Genomic DNA, 15,089 nt, shown 5'->3' with positions numbered 1-15,089 from the left:
ATCCAGTCAATATCCCCATTGTCCCTCTGTCCCTCCTGCTTAGCAAAACTCCAGGCCCAGATCAATCCAATTGTGCTTTACCATATCTGCACCCCGTGCTAGGATCTGTAGAGTGAATCCCACAGAGTGAGGCCACTGCAGATTCCTGTTCTCCAGCACAATCTGACCATCCTCATCCTTACCTGCTGTTTTTCATGGGGCTAGCCTTCTCAACCTTCTACTCCCCTCAAACCTTCTAGACAGTTCCATCTCGATTTCAGCCCCCTTCTCCAAAAAAGCAGAAGCTATCTGAGAAGAATGCTCTCCTGTCAATGGCCATCAGACCCACAGACCAATCAGTGCCCACACAAGTCCTCCCTCCCTTCCCCCCACACAGTAGAAAGTGCTGAGCCCACTTTTATTAATGCTCTAATCTCCCCACCTGTGCTCATGGTCCCCTGTCTCCCCACCTCTCTATACTCTCTGGTCTTTTCAACCTCTAACTCTCTCCGGCTCTCTCAGCATTCAAGCGTGCTCACCTCTCTCATCCAAACAAGAAATAAAAAAACCTTCCTGACCTCATGTGTTCCGCAGCTCCCTCCTTATCTCTCTCGGTTTTCACCACTGTGCCCTCTGAAACAGAGGCCTGCACGTACTAAGGCGACTTCCTCACCTCCCACCCACCCCACCAGCTATGGTCCAGTCTGTACTCCACCACCCCACTCAAACCACCCCGCCCTTGCCCAGTGCACCTACAATTCCTTGGTCACTAAGCCCAGTGGGTATTTCTAGCCCTTGTCTTGTGCAATGAGCCATTTAACAAAGTAGATGGCCTTCCCTCTAGAACCTCTTCCAAGTGCCATCAACACTTTATGCGTTTTGTCCACCCAATGCTTCTCCTTCCCTCTAAACTGGGGTGCTAAAGGCAACACCTCAGGGTGGATAGGTACTCCAGGTGAGGCCGCTCAGTGTTCTTCCCCAGGTTACGTGAGTCATTTCTAAGGGAAGCATGTAGCCACAAAACTTGGGAAGGTGTGAGCTCAGAGCTTCTGGTGACCATGAGCAAAACCTTGTGCAAAAGCTGATCAGTACTTGGAGAGAAAGAAACCAACAGGTAAGACAATCAGGAGAGAGGTGCTAGACACATCCAGACACATCCAGACCTGACTCCAGCCAGGTACTTCCAGATCCCTGAGGTGTTCCTGCCCTTCCCATGTTTCTACAAACCAGTCAACTCCCCTTTGTGCCCAAATGCATCCAACCTGGATTTCTGTCTTCTGCATTCGAGAGCACTAATTAACACACCCAGGCTTCACGAACATCACTCTTCTAGGTTCCTGCCAATCAACCCCTCCTCAATCTCCTTCAACATCACCATGCTCACCCTTCCCTGGGGAGGTACTCAGGGCTCTGTCTCAGGCCGTCCACTCTTCTCAGTCTCCACACCCTCCCTGGGTGAGCCTGCGCTCTCCTATGCTGCTGCCCACTGCTGACACCCAAATCATCCCTCTTCTGTCTTTTAAAAAATGTTTGTATTGTGACCAAATATACATAACATGAAGTTACCATTTTCACCATTTTAAGTGTACAATTCAGAAGTGTTAATTGCATTAACAAGGTTGTACAGCCATCACCACTATTTCCAGAACTTTTTCATCACCCCTAACAAATACTCTGTATCCTTTAAACAGTAACCCCCGTTCACGCCTCCATCTAGCCCCTGGTAACCTCTAACAACACTGTCTCCATGAATTTGCCTATTGTACACATTTCATACACATGAAATCATACGCTACCTATATTTTTGTATCTGACTTATCTCACTTGGCAAATGTTTTCACGATTTATCCATACTGTAGTATGTATCAGAATTTGATTCTCTTTTATTACTGAATAATATTTTATTGTACGGATTCATCACATTTTGTTTACCCATTCCTCCTTTGTGGACATTTATCTTGGCTATTATGAACAGTGCTATTACGAACATTCATGTACAAGTATTGGTTTGAATCCCTGTTTCTAGATCTTTCAGGTATATACCTAGACATGGATTCACAGGGTCACCTGGTAACTCCATATTTAACTTTCTGAGGATCTGCCAAACCTTCAGCAGCAGCTGCACCATTTTGCATTTGCACCTACAGTGCACAAGGGTACCCATTGTTCTCTTTCCTGAGGCCCAGTGTCTTGCATCCAGCTGCCCCTGAACATCCTCAGACCACCCCAGCCAGGCGTGTGGATGCAGAGAGAACTTAGCTTGTGAAAACAACCAGTTCTGAACCACACCCGACATCTGAGGCTCTGGGAGGCTTGGTGTCGGGCCTTAGGTGAGGCCCAGGGATGGAGTGTGGGATGGGGTGAAACTGTCTGTTGTGCGCTTGCATCATCAGAAAGGGTTTTTACAGGCCATGTCAGAAAGCCCTGATGGCCTTGTCCAAATGTCTGGATTGGACTATCATTTACAAACACACATGTCCTCTAGCCAGCTCCAGACACAACGACCTCATCACTTTCTTCCACCACCCCAACCTGCTCCTGTCCTTATGCCCCCAGCTCAGCTTGTGGCAGACCCTCTACTCAGGTGCCTATGTCAAGACCTCTTCAATTGATAAGAACAGAGAGTTCAGGGACCACGGGCCTGCAACCCAGACCCAGTCTAGGCTCTGCTCCCCAATGTCCAGTGCCCGTCACCTCCTCGACCCAGGGTCAAGGCTCTGGAAGTTCCCACACTGCAGATGGCAGGCTGATTTCAGGCATATTGCATGTGCCTCACCCCCTGCTGGCTTCCCCAGCCACCCCGATACCCCACACCCTTGCAGCTCGAAGGACAGCCCAAGAAAGTAGCCTCCTCCCATCCAAGAGAGAGCAAAGGCTAGGTGAGGCCAGACAGCCAATCCTCTAGTACCAGGGGTTTTGGCCTGTGGGCAAGGAGGGGAAAAGATGAGGCTCAGTCAGTAAAGACTTCCTGGAGGGGGGAAGGTGGCCAGGGAGGAACTTCTGGAGGGTACGAGGATGGGATGCTAAGCTAGAAGGGAACTGATGAAACAGCAAAGAGCTGCTGTGTGCTGGCCTGGGACCGGAACTTGGTGTGCTTGGTGGGTTTCAGTCACTCATTCTGCAAGTTCTTTTGTCTACCAGGTGCCAGGCACTGCTTTAGACACTGGGAGGACACCCATGGACACAACAGACAGAAATCACTGTCCTTGTAGATTCTAGCAACGGGGAAGACAACCAGAAGAATAAGCAAAATATTAAATATGTTATGTGATTATAAAGCTAAGAGAAAAAATAAAGCAGGAAGGGGTTAAGGAGTGTTGTGTTGTGAGGGGAGCTGCAATTTGAGTTAGGGAGGCCAGGGGCGAGCCAGGCAGAGGTCTGGGGGAGAGTGCACCAGACAGAAGGAAGGGCAAGTCCACAGGCACTGAGGCTGGGGAAGACCCATGAGCACCCAGGAGAGCAAGGAAGCCAACGAGATGGGGCGGCAGGAAAGCCAAGAGGCACTGAAAATGAGGCCAGAACTTTTGTTTGAGGCCTGAGAAGGATGGACAAGCTCACATAGGTTCCTTCAGGCCATCCTGATGCCTTTGGCTGTCACTCTGAGTAAGCAGGGAGCCAATGGAAGCATTTTGAACAGAAAGGGGTGTGGTCTCCTCTGTGGCTGTGTTAGCAACAGATGAATGGGAACAAGGATAAAGCACGGGAACCAGTTCCAGGCTATGCAATAATGTGGGGGGAATGATTCATGGCTTAAACGTTAACAGGATAACATGAATGTGAGAAGTGGCCAGATTCTGAAAATATTTTGAAAGTATCACCGAACTGATTCACTGGCCCTGGACGCCAGGTATGAGAAAAGGGTCAACAATGACTCTGAGGTTTTGGGCCTGAACCAGTAGGTAAGAAAAACTGCCATTTATTCGAAGTGAAGGGAGAAGGGAAGGCTGGAGATGAGAATTAGGAGTAGGCTGCCGGATAAAATACAGGCCACACAATGAAATGTGAATTCCAGATTAAGAATAAATAAATAACTATTCTAGCACACATATGCCCCATGCTCTATCTGAAATTCAAATTTAACTGAGCATCTGGTTTGGGGTGTTGTTGTTGTTGTTGTTGTTGTTTTGTTGTTTTCTTTGTTCCTAAACCTGGCAACCCTGAGAAGGAAGGAGCTTAATTAGGGACAGTGTAGGTTGGTGACTTCTACTAGCCATCCAAAGGGGAAGTTGAGAAGCAGATCGGTACAGTGGTCTGGAGTTCAGGGCAACGTCTGGGCTGAAGATAGGTAAGTAGGAGTTGTCAGCCTAATTTTGATATCTCAAGCCTGAGACCAGATGACGTTCCCAAGACACTGAATGGAGACAGAGAAGAGAGTCCTAGTCCCTTGGCCCGGGGCACCCCCATATTTAGAAGTCAGGAGATCTGGAGGAACCAGCAAAAGGAGACTGAGAAAGAAAGCCCAGAAGGGAAGAAAAAAATGGGCGAGTATGATGTCCTGGTGGCCAAAAGCTGCTGGGAGTTCAGGGAAAGATGAAGGTTGAAACTTGACCATGGGATTAGCTATGGGAACATTGGCAAGAGCAGTTTGGGTGGTCTATGAGGAGCCAAAAAACCCTGACTGGAGGGAATTCAAGAGAGCAGAGAAACGCAAAAAAAAAAAAAAAATGGAGATAATGAATCAAGACAACTCTTTTGAAGAGTTGTGCTATAAAGGAATGTAAATAAATGGGGCAAATGCTAGAAAAAATGGGGTCAAGGGGGGTTGTTTATTTGTTTGTTCTTAAGATGGAGAGATACCAGCATATTTGTTATAATGGGAAAGATTCAATGAAGAGCAAAAGAGCAGCGATGGAGGAGAAAGAGGCGGTGGAGGGAGGTCTGGTGGGTGAGGAGGGGTGGGATCCAGCGTACGGGTAGAATGGTCGAATTCTGGCAGCAGCTTAGAGAAGTCACACATCACCTCCTTTCTTTGAGGATAAAGTTGTGCAGGCAGAAGTTGTACATGACTCGGGATGTCTTAGAAGGGAAGCAACATTACAGCCTGAGCCTGGGACATCTCTTCCTCCCTAGTCACAGCCCTAGACACGCCGGAGCAAGGCTGGAAGTCCCCTCCACCTGGCCTGTTTTCCAGTGGGTTCTAGCTGCCCCACCTCTCTGCTCAATGGAAGAGAAGGCCTAGAGCCCTGCTGCACACACACAAACACAGGGACAATCCCAGCCAGAGGGACAAGGCCCTGCCCCTTCCCGGGAAGCCCCTGCCTGAGGCCGGGGCAGACTTGCAGACACAGATCTGAGAGCAAGACCAGCCTGGGCTGGAAGGAGTACAGTGACAGGCTAAGGACCTGCCACCCCCAGAGAGCAGGTATGTGTCGGCCCTGAGGGAAGTGGGGGTGGCTGGGACAGCTGCCAAGGCCCAGGTAGAGCGGGGCCTTCCCCTGCGGCTGGGGGACGGCCTAAATGCCCTCCCACGCAGCAGTCACCCTGCCGGGGAGCAGGGCTTTGATGTGGGGCAGCAGGGCCCCAGAGCCTCTTCCTGGAATGGAGACTCTCCCAGCTCCCTCTAGAAAGGGCAAAGGCCGGCTGTCAGGGTCACTGCTGAATGTCAGGAGTAAGGGGGCAGCATCCAGAAGGGTCTGAACGATTGGACCTAGGCAACAAAATCACCGGGTCACCAGGGCAGAACAACCCCGCTGCACACAGACCACCTCCACAATCCCACAATCCCACACAGTCACAACCACACACACCAAATATACACACGCCACACCCCATGCTGCCCCTTTAACACACAGCTACCCAGTCTCAAGTACAAACAGCTCACACACATAACCCTATGTGCAGCCAACAGGTACTTCGCAGGTATCAATCATAACTGGGCTCTGGCTACTTCCAGGCCCTGGAGATGGAGCAGGAGCGTAACCAGCGAGCTCCCTGCTCTCTGGGAGGCAGTTTCAGGGGGGGCTTTCTGACAAGTGACTGCTGAGAAGTGGGGTGAGATAGCTTCAGAGGGGGTGACCAGCCAATACTCTACAAGAAGCTGAGGCCTTGGTGAGGAGGAGAAGGAGCCTGCCAGGTGAAGAGCAGGTCAGGTGGAGGGAACTGCAGATGCAAAGGCCAGAGGCCGACCGAATAAGGCTGGTGTGACCATCGGTGAGCAGAGACCAAGGGGCCATGTGGTAGGAGGTGAGGCAGGATCAGGTTACTTGGGGCTTTGCAGGCCAGTGTCAGGAGAGTGGGTGTTAGTATAAAGGTAATGGTAAGTTACCACAAGGTTCTAATAGGGGAATGGCATGATCCGGCTAATATTAATGAAGCACTGCTTAGCTAGAAGAAACCATGAGAGAAAAAAACTCTTTTTTAGTTCTCAGAGTGGGGAAGGCATTTCTAGTTATGAGCAAATCAAGAAACCATAAAAGATAAGATTGATACATTTGACTACATCAAAAAAATTAATTCTACACAATGTCAAATACACGTGTCAAACTGGGAGAGAGGAATCCTTTCCATTTGTACCACTGACAGAAGGCTTATTTCTTTAATATGTAAAGAGCTCCTAAGAAATAAATAATAAAGAAGTCAATCATCCAATTGAAAAATGAGCAAAGGCAAAGGACAGTTCACACTCTGTTTGTTCTCACTCAGAAGGGAAATGCAAATGAAAACTATAATGAGATACCACTGGCAAGGATCGTTCAGTTTTATCATGTTCTATATTGGCAAGAATATGAGCAAACAAGCCCTCTTGTGTCGACTGGCAGAATAAACTGATACATCTGTGGAGGGGAGTTAGCAATATTTAGCAAAATTTTAAATGAGCCTACAACTTTAACTAAAAACTTCCACTTCTAGAAATACATCTAATGGACATAATAAAACATGTGATCACCATGCTTTGTCCAAGGATATTTACTGAAATGGTTTTTATAATGGAAGTAAATACAGGATTGGAAACAGCCTTACTTTTCATTACTATAGAATTGATTGCATATATCATGGTACTTACACTATTCAGCTGGCGTTTTGGTTGCTGTTGTTCTGGTTTGGGGGAGGTTTTTCTGTTTTGTTTTGTTTTGTTTTTAAGCAGCTCTATCTCTACTGATGAGGGAAAATAGAATACCATTCAGCTATTTTTAAAAAGAATGAGCTAGTTCACTAGCTACTGAGAACAATGTGCTACACTTTGTTACACAAACACAGTGAAGCACAGCACGCGTGCATAGCATACCGTCACCAGGTAAATGTATGAAGGAGAACGTCTTTGTAGTCAGAGATGCACAGTTGATCTCAGGAAGGAAAAACAAGTAACTAGAAACCTAGTGGGCGAGGGGCAGCCCTGGCTACCTAGTCTGGTGCTTGGATAGAAGTCAGGAGTCATGCTACCAATGCAGGGTTCATCACTGAATGGACGGTATCGGAAGCCCCAGGATTGGGTGAGCTGACCCAGGAGCCAGGAGGCGGAGCCCTGGGACGTGCCCACATGAGACCAGAATGGCAGGCCTCCAAGGTACAAGGGAACAGAAAATATGGTATCAAGGAAGCCAAAGGAAGAAAGTGTCTTGAGGAGCAAGGGGTGGTCAGCTGTGCAGGTGCTTCTAAATGCCCCGGAGGACAGAAGCACAGAGGTGACGATTCCATTTATCATCACGGAGATCCATGGTGACCTTGACAGGGTTGTCTTTAGTAACAGGGTAGGGACAGAAACGTTGTCCAAACGGGTTGAAGCGTGGCCGGCAGGTGAGGAAGTGGGGATCTGGATTTGCTCTGAAGTGCAGAGGAGCAGCAGGTGGTTGGGAGCAGGTGGCGGAGTCACAGACCCCGTCATACTCATGTCCCCACACCAGCGTGTGCACAGAATCACTGGACCGCCCAGCACTGCTGAGTCTCGGGTCGATTTTCAAGGCCATGACCCAGTGACTGGGGAAGCCTCCAGAGCTGGCTCTGCTCTGATCATGGGCAAGTCGCCTGACCTCTCTGCACCTCCGTTTTCTCATTTATAAGAGTGGAGAAGATCACACCACCACCATCTGGCACTGTGAAGATGAAATAAAGCCCACAGGACATTGCCTGGCAGGAAGATGTCTCAGAGCTGCCGATGCTGTTAGTTCTCCGTCACAGAGACTTTCAACCTTTCTCATCTCACGGCGGCACATACACCAATTACTAGAATGCTGCAGCACACCAAAATATATATATTTTTTCAGATCTGACAAAAATAGGTATAATTTTGCTCCACTAACACTGGACAGCTATTGTTGTGTTGGCTATTGTCTTTTTTTTTTTTTTTACAGTCTAAGGCATAAGAGCTCCGTGCCTGGGACTAAACTACTCAGGTATCACAGGTTTTAAAAATTCTTGTGGGCACATAGGTTGAAAATCACTGCTCTATCACAACGAGTAGGGTGACGGGTGTGATTAATCTTTGGGGGCACTTAGGAGAGTAAAGGGGTGTGCCGTTAGTTACACCAGAGCCACGGGCATTCGTGAGCAGTCCTGGGGAAAATGAGTCACTCTTGTGCCAGCAACATCATCGCTGCAGAGCCTGCGAGGGCTGCCCTACATGACTAAGGTCCCGGGACTCCTCAGGGAGACCAGGGACACCGGGGTTTCTTCTTCGGACAAGGCTGGGGCTCCAGGGGCTCTCGGTTTCCTAATCAGGGCACGCTAGTAAATGAGACAAAGCGTCCCAGTCCGCAGAGCCCAGCCAGCTGCAGGCCTGCCTCCCTGGGCAGCAGGGGCACCCACCCACCACACCCTACTCCCACAGGATTTGCCCACTGTAGGAACTCCACGCAACGACAGGATTCACTTCGCCCCTTCCCACTGGGGTTCTCCAAGGCGCACGCGCTTCCTCCGAGGACGACACAGCCTGAGGCACCAGCCCGTGGAGGACCCGTCGTGCTGGCAAGGCAGGTCCCCAAGGGTGCCCCCACGCGGGGTCGAGGCCGGGCGGGGACCGTGACCTGCAGTCTCAGTGGTAACGCGCGTGGGTGAGTCGTGATTGCAGCCCGTCCCCAGCCACGGCACTGGGCAGTTTAACGTGCTTCACGCCCCTAATCTCATTGGAGACTTTGCAACAGCCCTGCCCATGGCCACGGATGCCCCTGCTCACAAGAAAAAGCCGGGGCTCCCTCCTGCCCAGGTTGCCCTGGGAACCCGCGGCCGCGTGGGGGCTAGGACCCGACCCTCTCGGCCCTGCAGGCGCCGGGCTCCTCCCCCGACCCTCCCTCCTCCACCGTCCCTAGGGTGTGCCTGCCTCCTCCCGCGCCTCCTCGCCACTGCGGAGCCTCTGCTGTGGGCCTCCAGGACCTGGGGTCCCGGCCCCGCGCCGGCCGCTCTGTCGCGGGTAAGTGCCAGTGTGAGCGCCCCCACCCGGCCCCCAGGACGCTGAGCGCCCGCGGGACCGGATCCTGCCCACCGCGCCAGGCAGAGGATGGGGCGCCGGGGAGCCGGGCGATGGGGGCCCCCACCGCATCCTCTGTGCTGCCTTCGTGCCCCTCGATTCCAGGAGGGAGTGGGGGCTCCAACTGCCAGGAGGTTCCCAGACACCCCTCCTACTTCTGCAGGCTCCCAAGATGCCTGAAATGACAGAAAAAAACGCGGGAGGCCGGTGGGCGGAGGGAGGAAGTGTAGTATTTTAGATTTTGTTGGAAATCCGCGAAAGCGAAGGACCAGCTTCGGTTATACGCGGATTTTCGACTGCGCGGGACTGGCGCCCCTGCCCGCCGCGTTGTTCACGATGGTCAACCGTAGTTGTGTCCTCGGGGTGGTGGGGGGCGCGGGCGCGACCGAGTGGGCACAAACGCTGGGCGGCGCTCCGTCCAGGCGCCGGGGGAAAACGGGCGGCTGGGAGCTGGTACTGGGGGGCCGTGGGCGGTGGGGAACCAGAACCGGCTCCACCAGTCCCGAGCCAGGGCTCGGAGGGAAATTCTTTGCTGGTGAGTCCGTCCCTGGGGTGTGTCAGGCAGGACTGAACAGACAGGGTGGGGGGGCGGTGGAGCGTGGGGGCTGCGCTGCGCGGGCTGCCGTGGGCAGGGGGTCAAGCGGAAGCTCGTGGCAGCCTCCCTCTCCTCCCAGGGCTGGCACGCAGGGCTCTGACCTCCGCCTCAGTGTCCTCCACCTCCCACCAGGTGAGTGGCAGGCTGGGGAGCGATTGGCCTCATGCTTCTGACAACGGCCCCAGGAAGCAGGACCTGTTTCCCTTTAGAGATACAGGCATGGAGTCAGGGAGTTTGGGGATTCTTGGAAGTCACCCCGCAGCAAGCGGCAGAGCTGAGGCTTAAATCCAGATGTGACCCCACACTCCACGCACATCCCACTGCCACTCCCCGAAGCTCAGGTGTCAGGAGAGACTAGGAGGGTGTCCAGGGGTGGGGTCTTCCGCAGTCACCCTGTCCTGTCCGAGATTCCCAGGGAAGAGGCCTCAGGGGGACTGAAGGGCAGAGAGGGAACCACTCCTTGTCTCCAGAGAAGGGCAGCCTTTCCCCCAAGCCCCCTGGTCCACACCGCCCCCTAGGGCTCCTGCCTGCACGCCCAGCCCCTCCCTCCAAGCGGCCTCCCCAGCAATTCAGCAGTCGTTCGTTTGTTGGTTCAACAAGTATTGAGTATCTACTACCTGCGCAGCACTAGGCGCTAATGGAGCAGTGAGCTAGACAGAACTGACGTTCTAGTGCGAGAGACGATACAATAAATAATTTAAAAACTGTAAATACTTTCACTTCAAGTGGCGAGTAAATGCTATAAAGAAAATAAAGCAGGCAGGAGCAGAGTGACTGGGAGGGAATGGCCTCCCAGATTCAGGGTTTTCTGGGGAGGCCTCTAAGGCAGCGATTTCCAACTGGTGCGTCACAAGAACTTTTAAGACATGCAATACCTGGCTAGTTAGTCTGGGGCACTGACCTCTTTTCCCTCAGATTGTCGAATAAGAAATGACAACCGCCAACACAACACTAGCTGTCCAGTGTGAATGAATCAAAACTATACCCACTTTGTTGGTCAGATTGCCAGCGCTGCAGAATTCCAGTAATTAGTTTACATGTACCGTGAGATGAAAAGGTCGAAAACCACTGCTCTACGGAGATGCTTGAGCAGAGGCCTCAGTGATGGGGAGGGTCAAGCCATGCACGCAAGGTTCTGGAGGAAGAGCATTCTGGACAGTGGGAAAAACTACAAAGCTCTTGAGGTCCCGAGGGTGGCTGGCGCAGAGAGAGGCCGGGTGACAGACGATGTAGGAGAGAAGGGTGAGAACGTAGACTCTGGGGGCATCTAAGTGTCATGAGAAGCTGGCAGAGAGTTTTAAACAAGGGAGTAACAGGACCCGATTTCATGGGCTTTCGGGGTGCAGGAGCCACAGCGAAAGGCCAGAGAGGAATCCATAGCAATTACACCAGCAACAGTTGACGGTGGCCTGGACCAAGCTAGTGGCAGTGGAGAGGTGAGATGTGGCCAGGCGGGGGGGGGGCCAGCAGGCACCACGCATGTTCGGAGTCACAGACCCAGCTCCAGGAGCTCTCACATGTGCATGCAGACAGACACACACACACACACACACACACACAGGGCCACATGCCGTCACACCCACGCAGCACCCAGACACAAGGTGCTCTCAGGCAGAACCGCCCATCCACACCCTCTGAGTCACTCCGGGGCTGAGGAAGGTGTGTGATCTGGAGGCGTGAAGGAAACATGTTTCTGCACCACAAAGCCCTGGCATCCAGCGTGGCCGGGGCGGCTGGGCTCCCCCGGGGCCTGGCGCAGGGAGCTCTACCCAGCTCTTTCTCCGGATCTGGCATCCCCCAGAGCCAGACCACTGCCCCACTTCACACACCCCTCAACGTGAAATGGCTCCCAACTTCGCCACCCGCGGGCTGTGAGGCCTTGGAGAGGTTATTTCCCCTCTTCCAGCCTCAGTGTCCTCTCTGGGAAGTAAGAGTCAGCCCCAGCCTCACAGGACGGTAGCAAGGCATCAGCAAGGTAGGTTCTAAGAAGCTGGACTGAGGCAGACATCCAGCAGAGAAGGGGAGAAAAGATGGTGGTCAGCACAGCCCTGGCACCCACAGTCCAGCCTTGAATCCAACTCTAGGGTTTTTTAAATATGTTTTTACTTAATGATTTGAAAGAGAGAGAGAAACATTGATTTGTCGTTACATGTATTTGTGAATTCACTGGTTGGTTCTTTTGTGTGTGTGCCCTGACCAAGGATCGAACCCATGACCTCGGTGTATTGAGACAACACTCTAACCAACTGAGCAACTTGGCCAGGGCGTTCAACTCTAGTTTTAAATGAGTGACTTGACCCGTCTGCATTCCCCAAGTGGCCAGCGTTTATTGAGCACTTACTATGTACTAAGTGTTTTTGCAACCCTTATCTTCATCTGTAAATGAGGAGCATAATAGTATCTACCTCCCGGGGTTGTTATAAGGATTAAATGAAATCCTGCACATAGATTTTAGCTCTATGCTTGGCTCATAGTAAATAATAAATGGCAACTGTCATTACCAGCAAGTGCACATTCTCTTCCTCCTGGTACACTAGCCCTGTGACTTTGGGCAGGTCACTTACCCTCTCTGCCTATTTATCTGTACTTTAGGAAGGAAAATATTTCTGATCTCACAGAGCCTTTGCAATGACCAAATGAGTCTACCGCATAAAAAGCTTAAAACGGTGCCTTGTACAGAGTAAAAGCTTGATAAATGTCACCTGTTTGTTAACATGGTCTTTCCATTATCCCGTCAGTTGTGCAAAGCCCCCCGCACCCCTACCAGACACCGGGCCCCCGGCGCCCCCACCCGGCACCATGGACTGGAAGACGCTCCAGAACCTGCTGAGCGGCGTGAACAAGTACTCCACAGCATTCGGGCGCATCTGGCTGTCGGTGGTGTTCGTCTTCCGCGTGCTGGTGTACGTGGTGGCCGCAGAGCGCGTGTGGGGGGATGAACAGAAGGACTTTGACTGCAACACCAAGCAGCCAGGCTGCTCCAACGTCTGCTATGACCACTTCTTCCCCATCTCCAACATCCGCCTCTGGGCCCTGCAGCTCATCTTCGTCACCTGCCCCTCGCTGCTGGTCATCCTGCACGTGGCCTACCGCGAGGAGCGGGAGCGGCGGCACCGCCAGAAGCACGGGGACCAGTGCACCAAGCTGTATGACAATGCAGGCAAGAAGCACGGCGGGCTGTGGTGGACCTACCTGCTCAGCCTCATTTTCAAGCTCACCATCGAATTCCTCTTCCTCTACCTGCTGCACACTCTCTGGTATGGCTTCAGCATCCCGCGCCTGGTGCAGTGCTCCGTGTCGCCCTGCCCCAATACTGTGGACTGCTACATTGCCAGGCCCACGGAGAAGAAGGTCTTCACCTACTTCATGGTGGGTGCCTCTGCCATCTGCATCGTGCTCACCATCAGCGAGATCTGCTACCTGATCTTCCACAGGGTCCTCAGAGGCATGCGCAAGAACAGGCCCCCAGGCGGCCGCAACCCCAGATCCTCTGCCAGCCGGGCCTCCACCTGCCGCTGCCACGGGAAGCTGGTGGAGGCTGGGGAGTTGGTCCCGGACCCCGACCGTGACAAGCTGCATGCTTCTGCACCCACCCTGACCCCCATCTGACCACAGGCTGGGAAGCAATACTACGTCTGCCGATGGGGGCAGGTCAGGAGGTACTGCGCCCATGGAGGGGTCCAACAGGTGCTGGGAGTCCCCGCTCTGAATTCACCAAGCTATCCAATTTTCTTGTAGGCAGATACTTTCTGAACTCTGGGCACTGTGCTGCATACCTGAGTATAGGTCACACCACAGCCCCAGTGCCCGCCCTCGGGGGGAGACAGACTTTGAATGTGCTTGAAACAAGCACATTATCTACTGTGCAAGGGGACGCTTAGGGCACTCGTGGCAGGGCTTCCACCTAACCCAGGAGGGGGTGATCAAGCCCAGCTTCCCTGGGGCGTACGGTTCAAGGGGTGAGAGGTGCTTCCAAGAAGAGAGAATGGCAGGTGCAGAGAAGTCTGGAGGTCACAAGAAGGGAGATGCTTGCCCTGGGCTGGATGCACCAGACCAAAGAGAGTTTCCTTTCCCTCCGAAGAAGCACCCAGATCCGTGCGGTGCAGAGGAAAAATTCTCCCAGCAGCAGGAGGGCTGGAGTCCTGAGAACGGATTTGGGAAGAGGAGGAAGAGGCTCTGCTGACCCCACCCCTCCTTGCAGCAATCAGGGATCCTCTGAGTCACCACCACTGCTCTCAGAGAAAGTCCCCTCCCCGACTCCACTCTCTCAGCCTCAGGAAGCTTTTCTCCCACCTTTCTCCACAAATGTGCTCAAGCTGGCGCCAGCCTTTCAGAGCCTGTTCCAGGGGACTCAGGTGGATGTCCTGATGGGAACGTCCCCGTGGCAGTTTCCTCAAAATCAATAAAGGCTGTGTTTTATACAAATTGGCTCAGTCCTCTGTTCTCCCACAGTCCCACCCATAAGACCCCGAGGGCAGGAAAGGTGGCCCTCTGAGCTAGGGAGAAGCCAGGGTGTGGGCTGAAGGTAGATTTGGGCTGGGATTGACAGGTGGGAGCTGGCGTGGAACCTACTGTGATTGGACGTGTGGACACAAGAGGGCGCCATGCTCCCACTACAACCAGGCTTCTAGCACTTTGGAGGAAGACTGACCTGGTACACACACACAATCACTGCCCTCTCATTACAGACAAATCGCAGTCCCTGCTCCGCGTAACACAGTCACTGTCTTTACAACTGCATTCCCACCTTGTGTACACAAAACCCCTGTTAGTCATACTCTCGCTCCTTGGACACTCTCCCAACAGGCCAGCTGTCTCCTCTGAAGGCACGTGGTCCCAGCCTCACCCAAGCATTATTCAGCTCTTTTCATTTTTCCTGAGTATTTTTTCCATGCTGGCCCCTGGCAGGATGCTGGGGCTGCACAGGGAGTAGGAGCAGAGCCCAAAGAGCCTGGGGGAGCCAGAAGCACACTCGTCTGCGTTAACAGCCCTCTGGGGTGGCTCACAGCCCTGTCCCCAGTGCTGTGTGATGCCCTGAAATTTAGGGGACACCAACATCGACATCCAGACCTGAATACAAAGAATAAGGAGGTGCAAAGTCCGTACTGACCTGGA

The 15,089-nt window shown here is 52.7% G+C and overlaps 1 protein-coding gene across 1 annotated transcript; it reads left to right on the top strand.

Moving 5' to 3' along the window:
• Positions 1–9,225: 9,225 nt before the first annotated feature.
• GJB3 (gap junction protein beta 3) lies at positions 9,226–14,857 on the top strand. Its single transcript, XM_037149827.2, has 2 exons — positions 9,226–9,322; positions 12,713–14,857. The coding sequence occupies exon 2, from the start codon at positions 12,774–12,776 to the stop codon at positions 13,581–13,583; it is 810 nt and encodes a 269-aa protein (XP_037005722.2). The 5' UTR covers positions 9,226–9,322; positions 12,713–12,773; the 3' UTR covers positions 13,584–14,857.
• The last annotated feature ends 232 nt before the right edge of the window (positions 14,858–15,089 follow it).

Source organism: Artibeus jamaicensis, unplaced genomic scaffold (assembly GCF_021234435.1).
Source record: "Artibeus jamaicensis isolate MK-2021 breed Jamaican fruit bat unplaced genomic scaffold, CSHL_Jam_final scaffold_847, whole genome shotgun sequence".
In the NCBI taxonomy this organism is placed as follows: Eukaryota; Metazoa; Chordata; class Mammalia; order Chiroptera; family Phyllostomidae; genus Artibeus; species Artibeus jamaicensis.
Note: the sequence above shows the minus strand (reverse complement) of the source record. Positions and strands in the feature narration are given on the sequence as shown.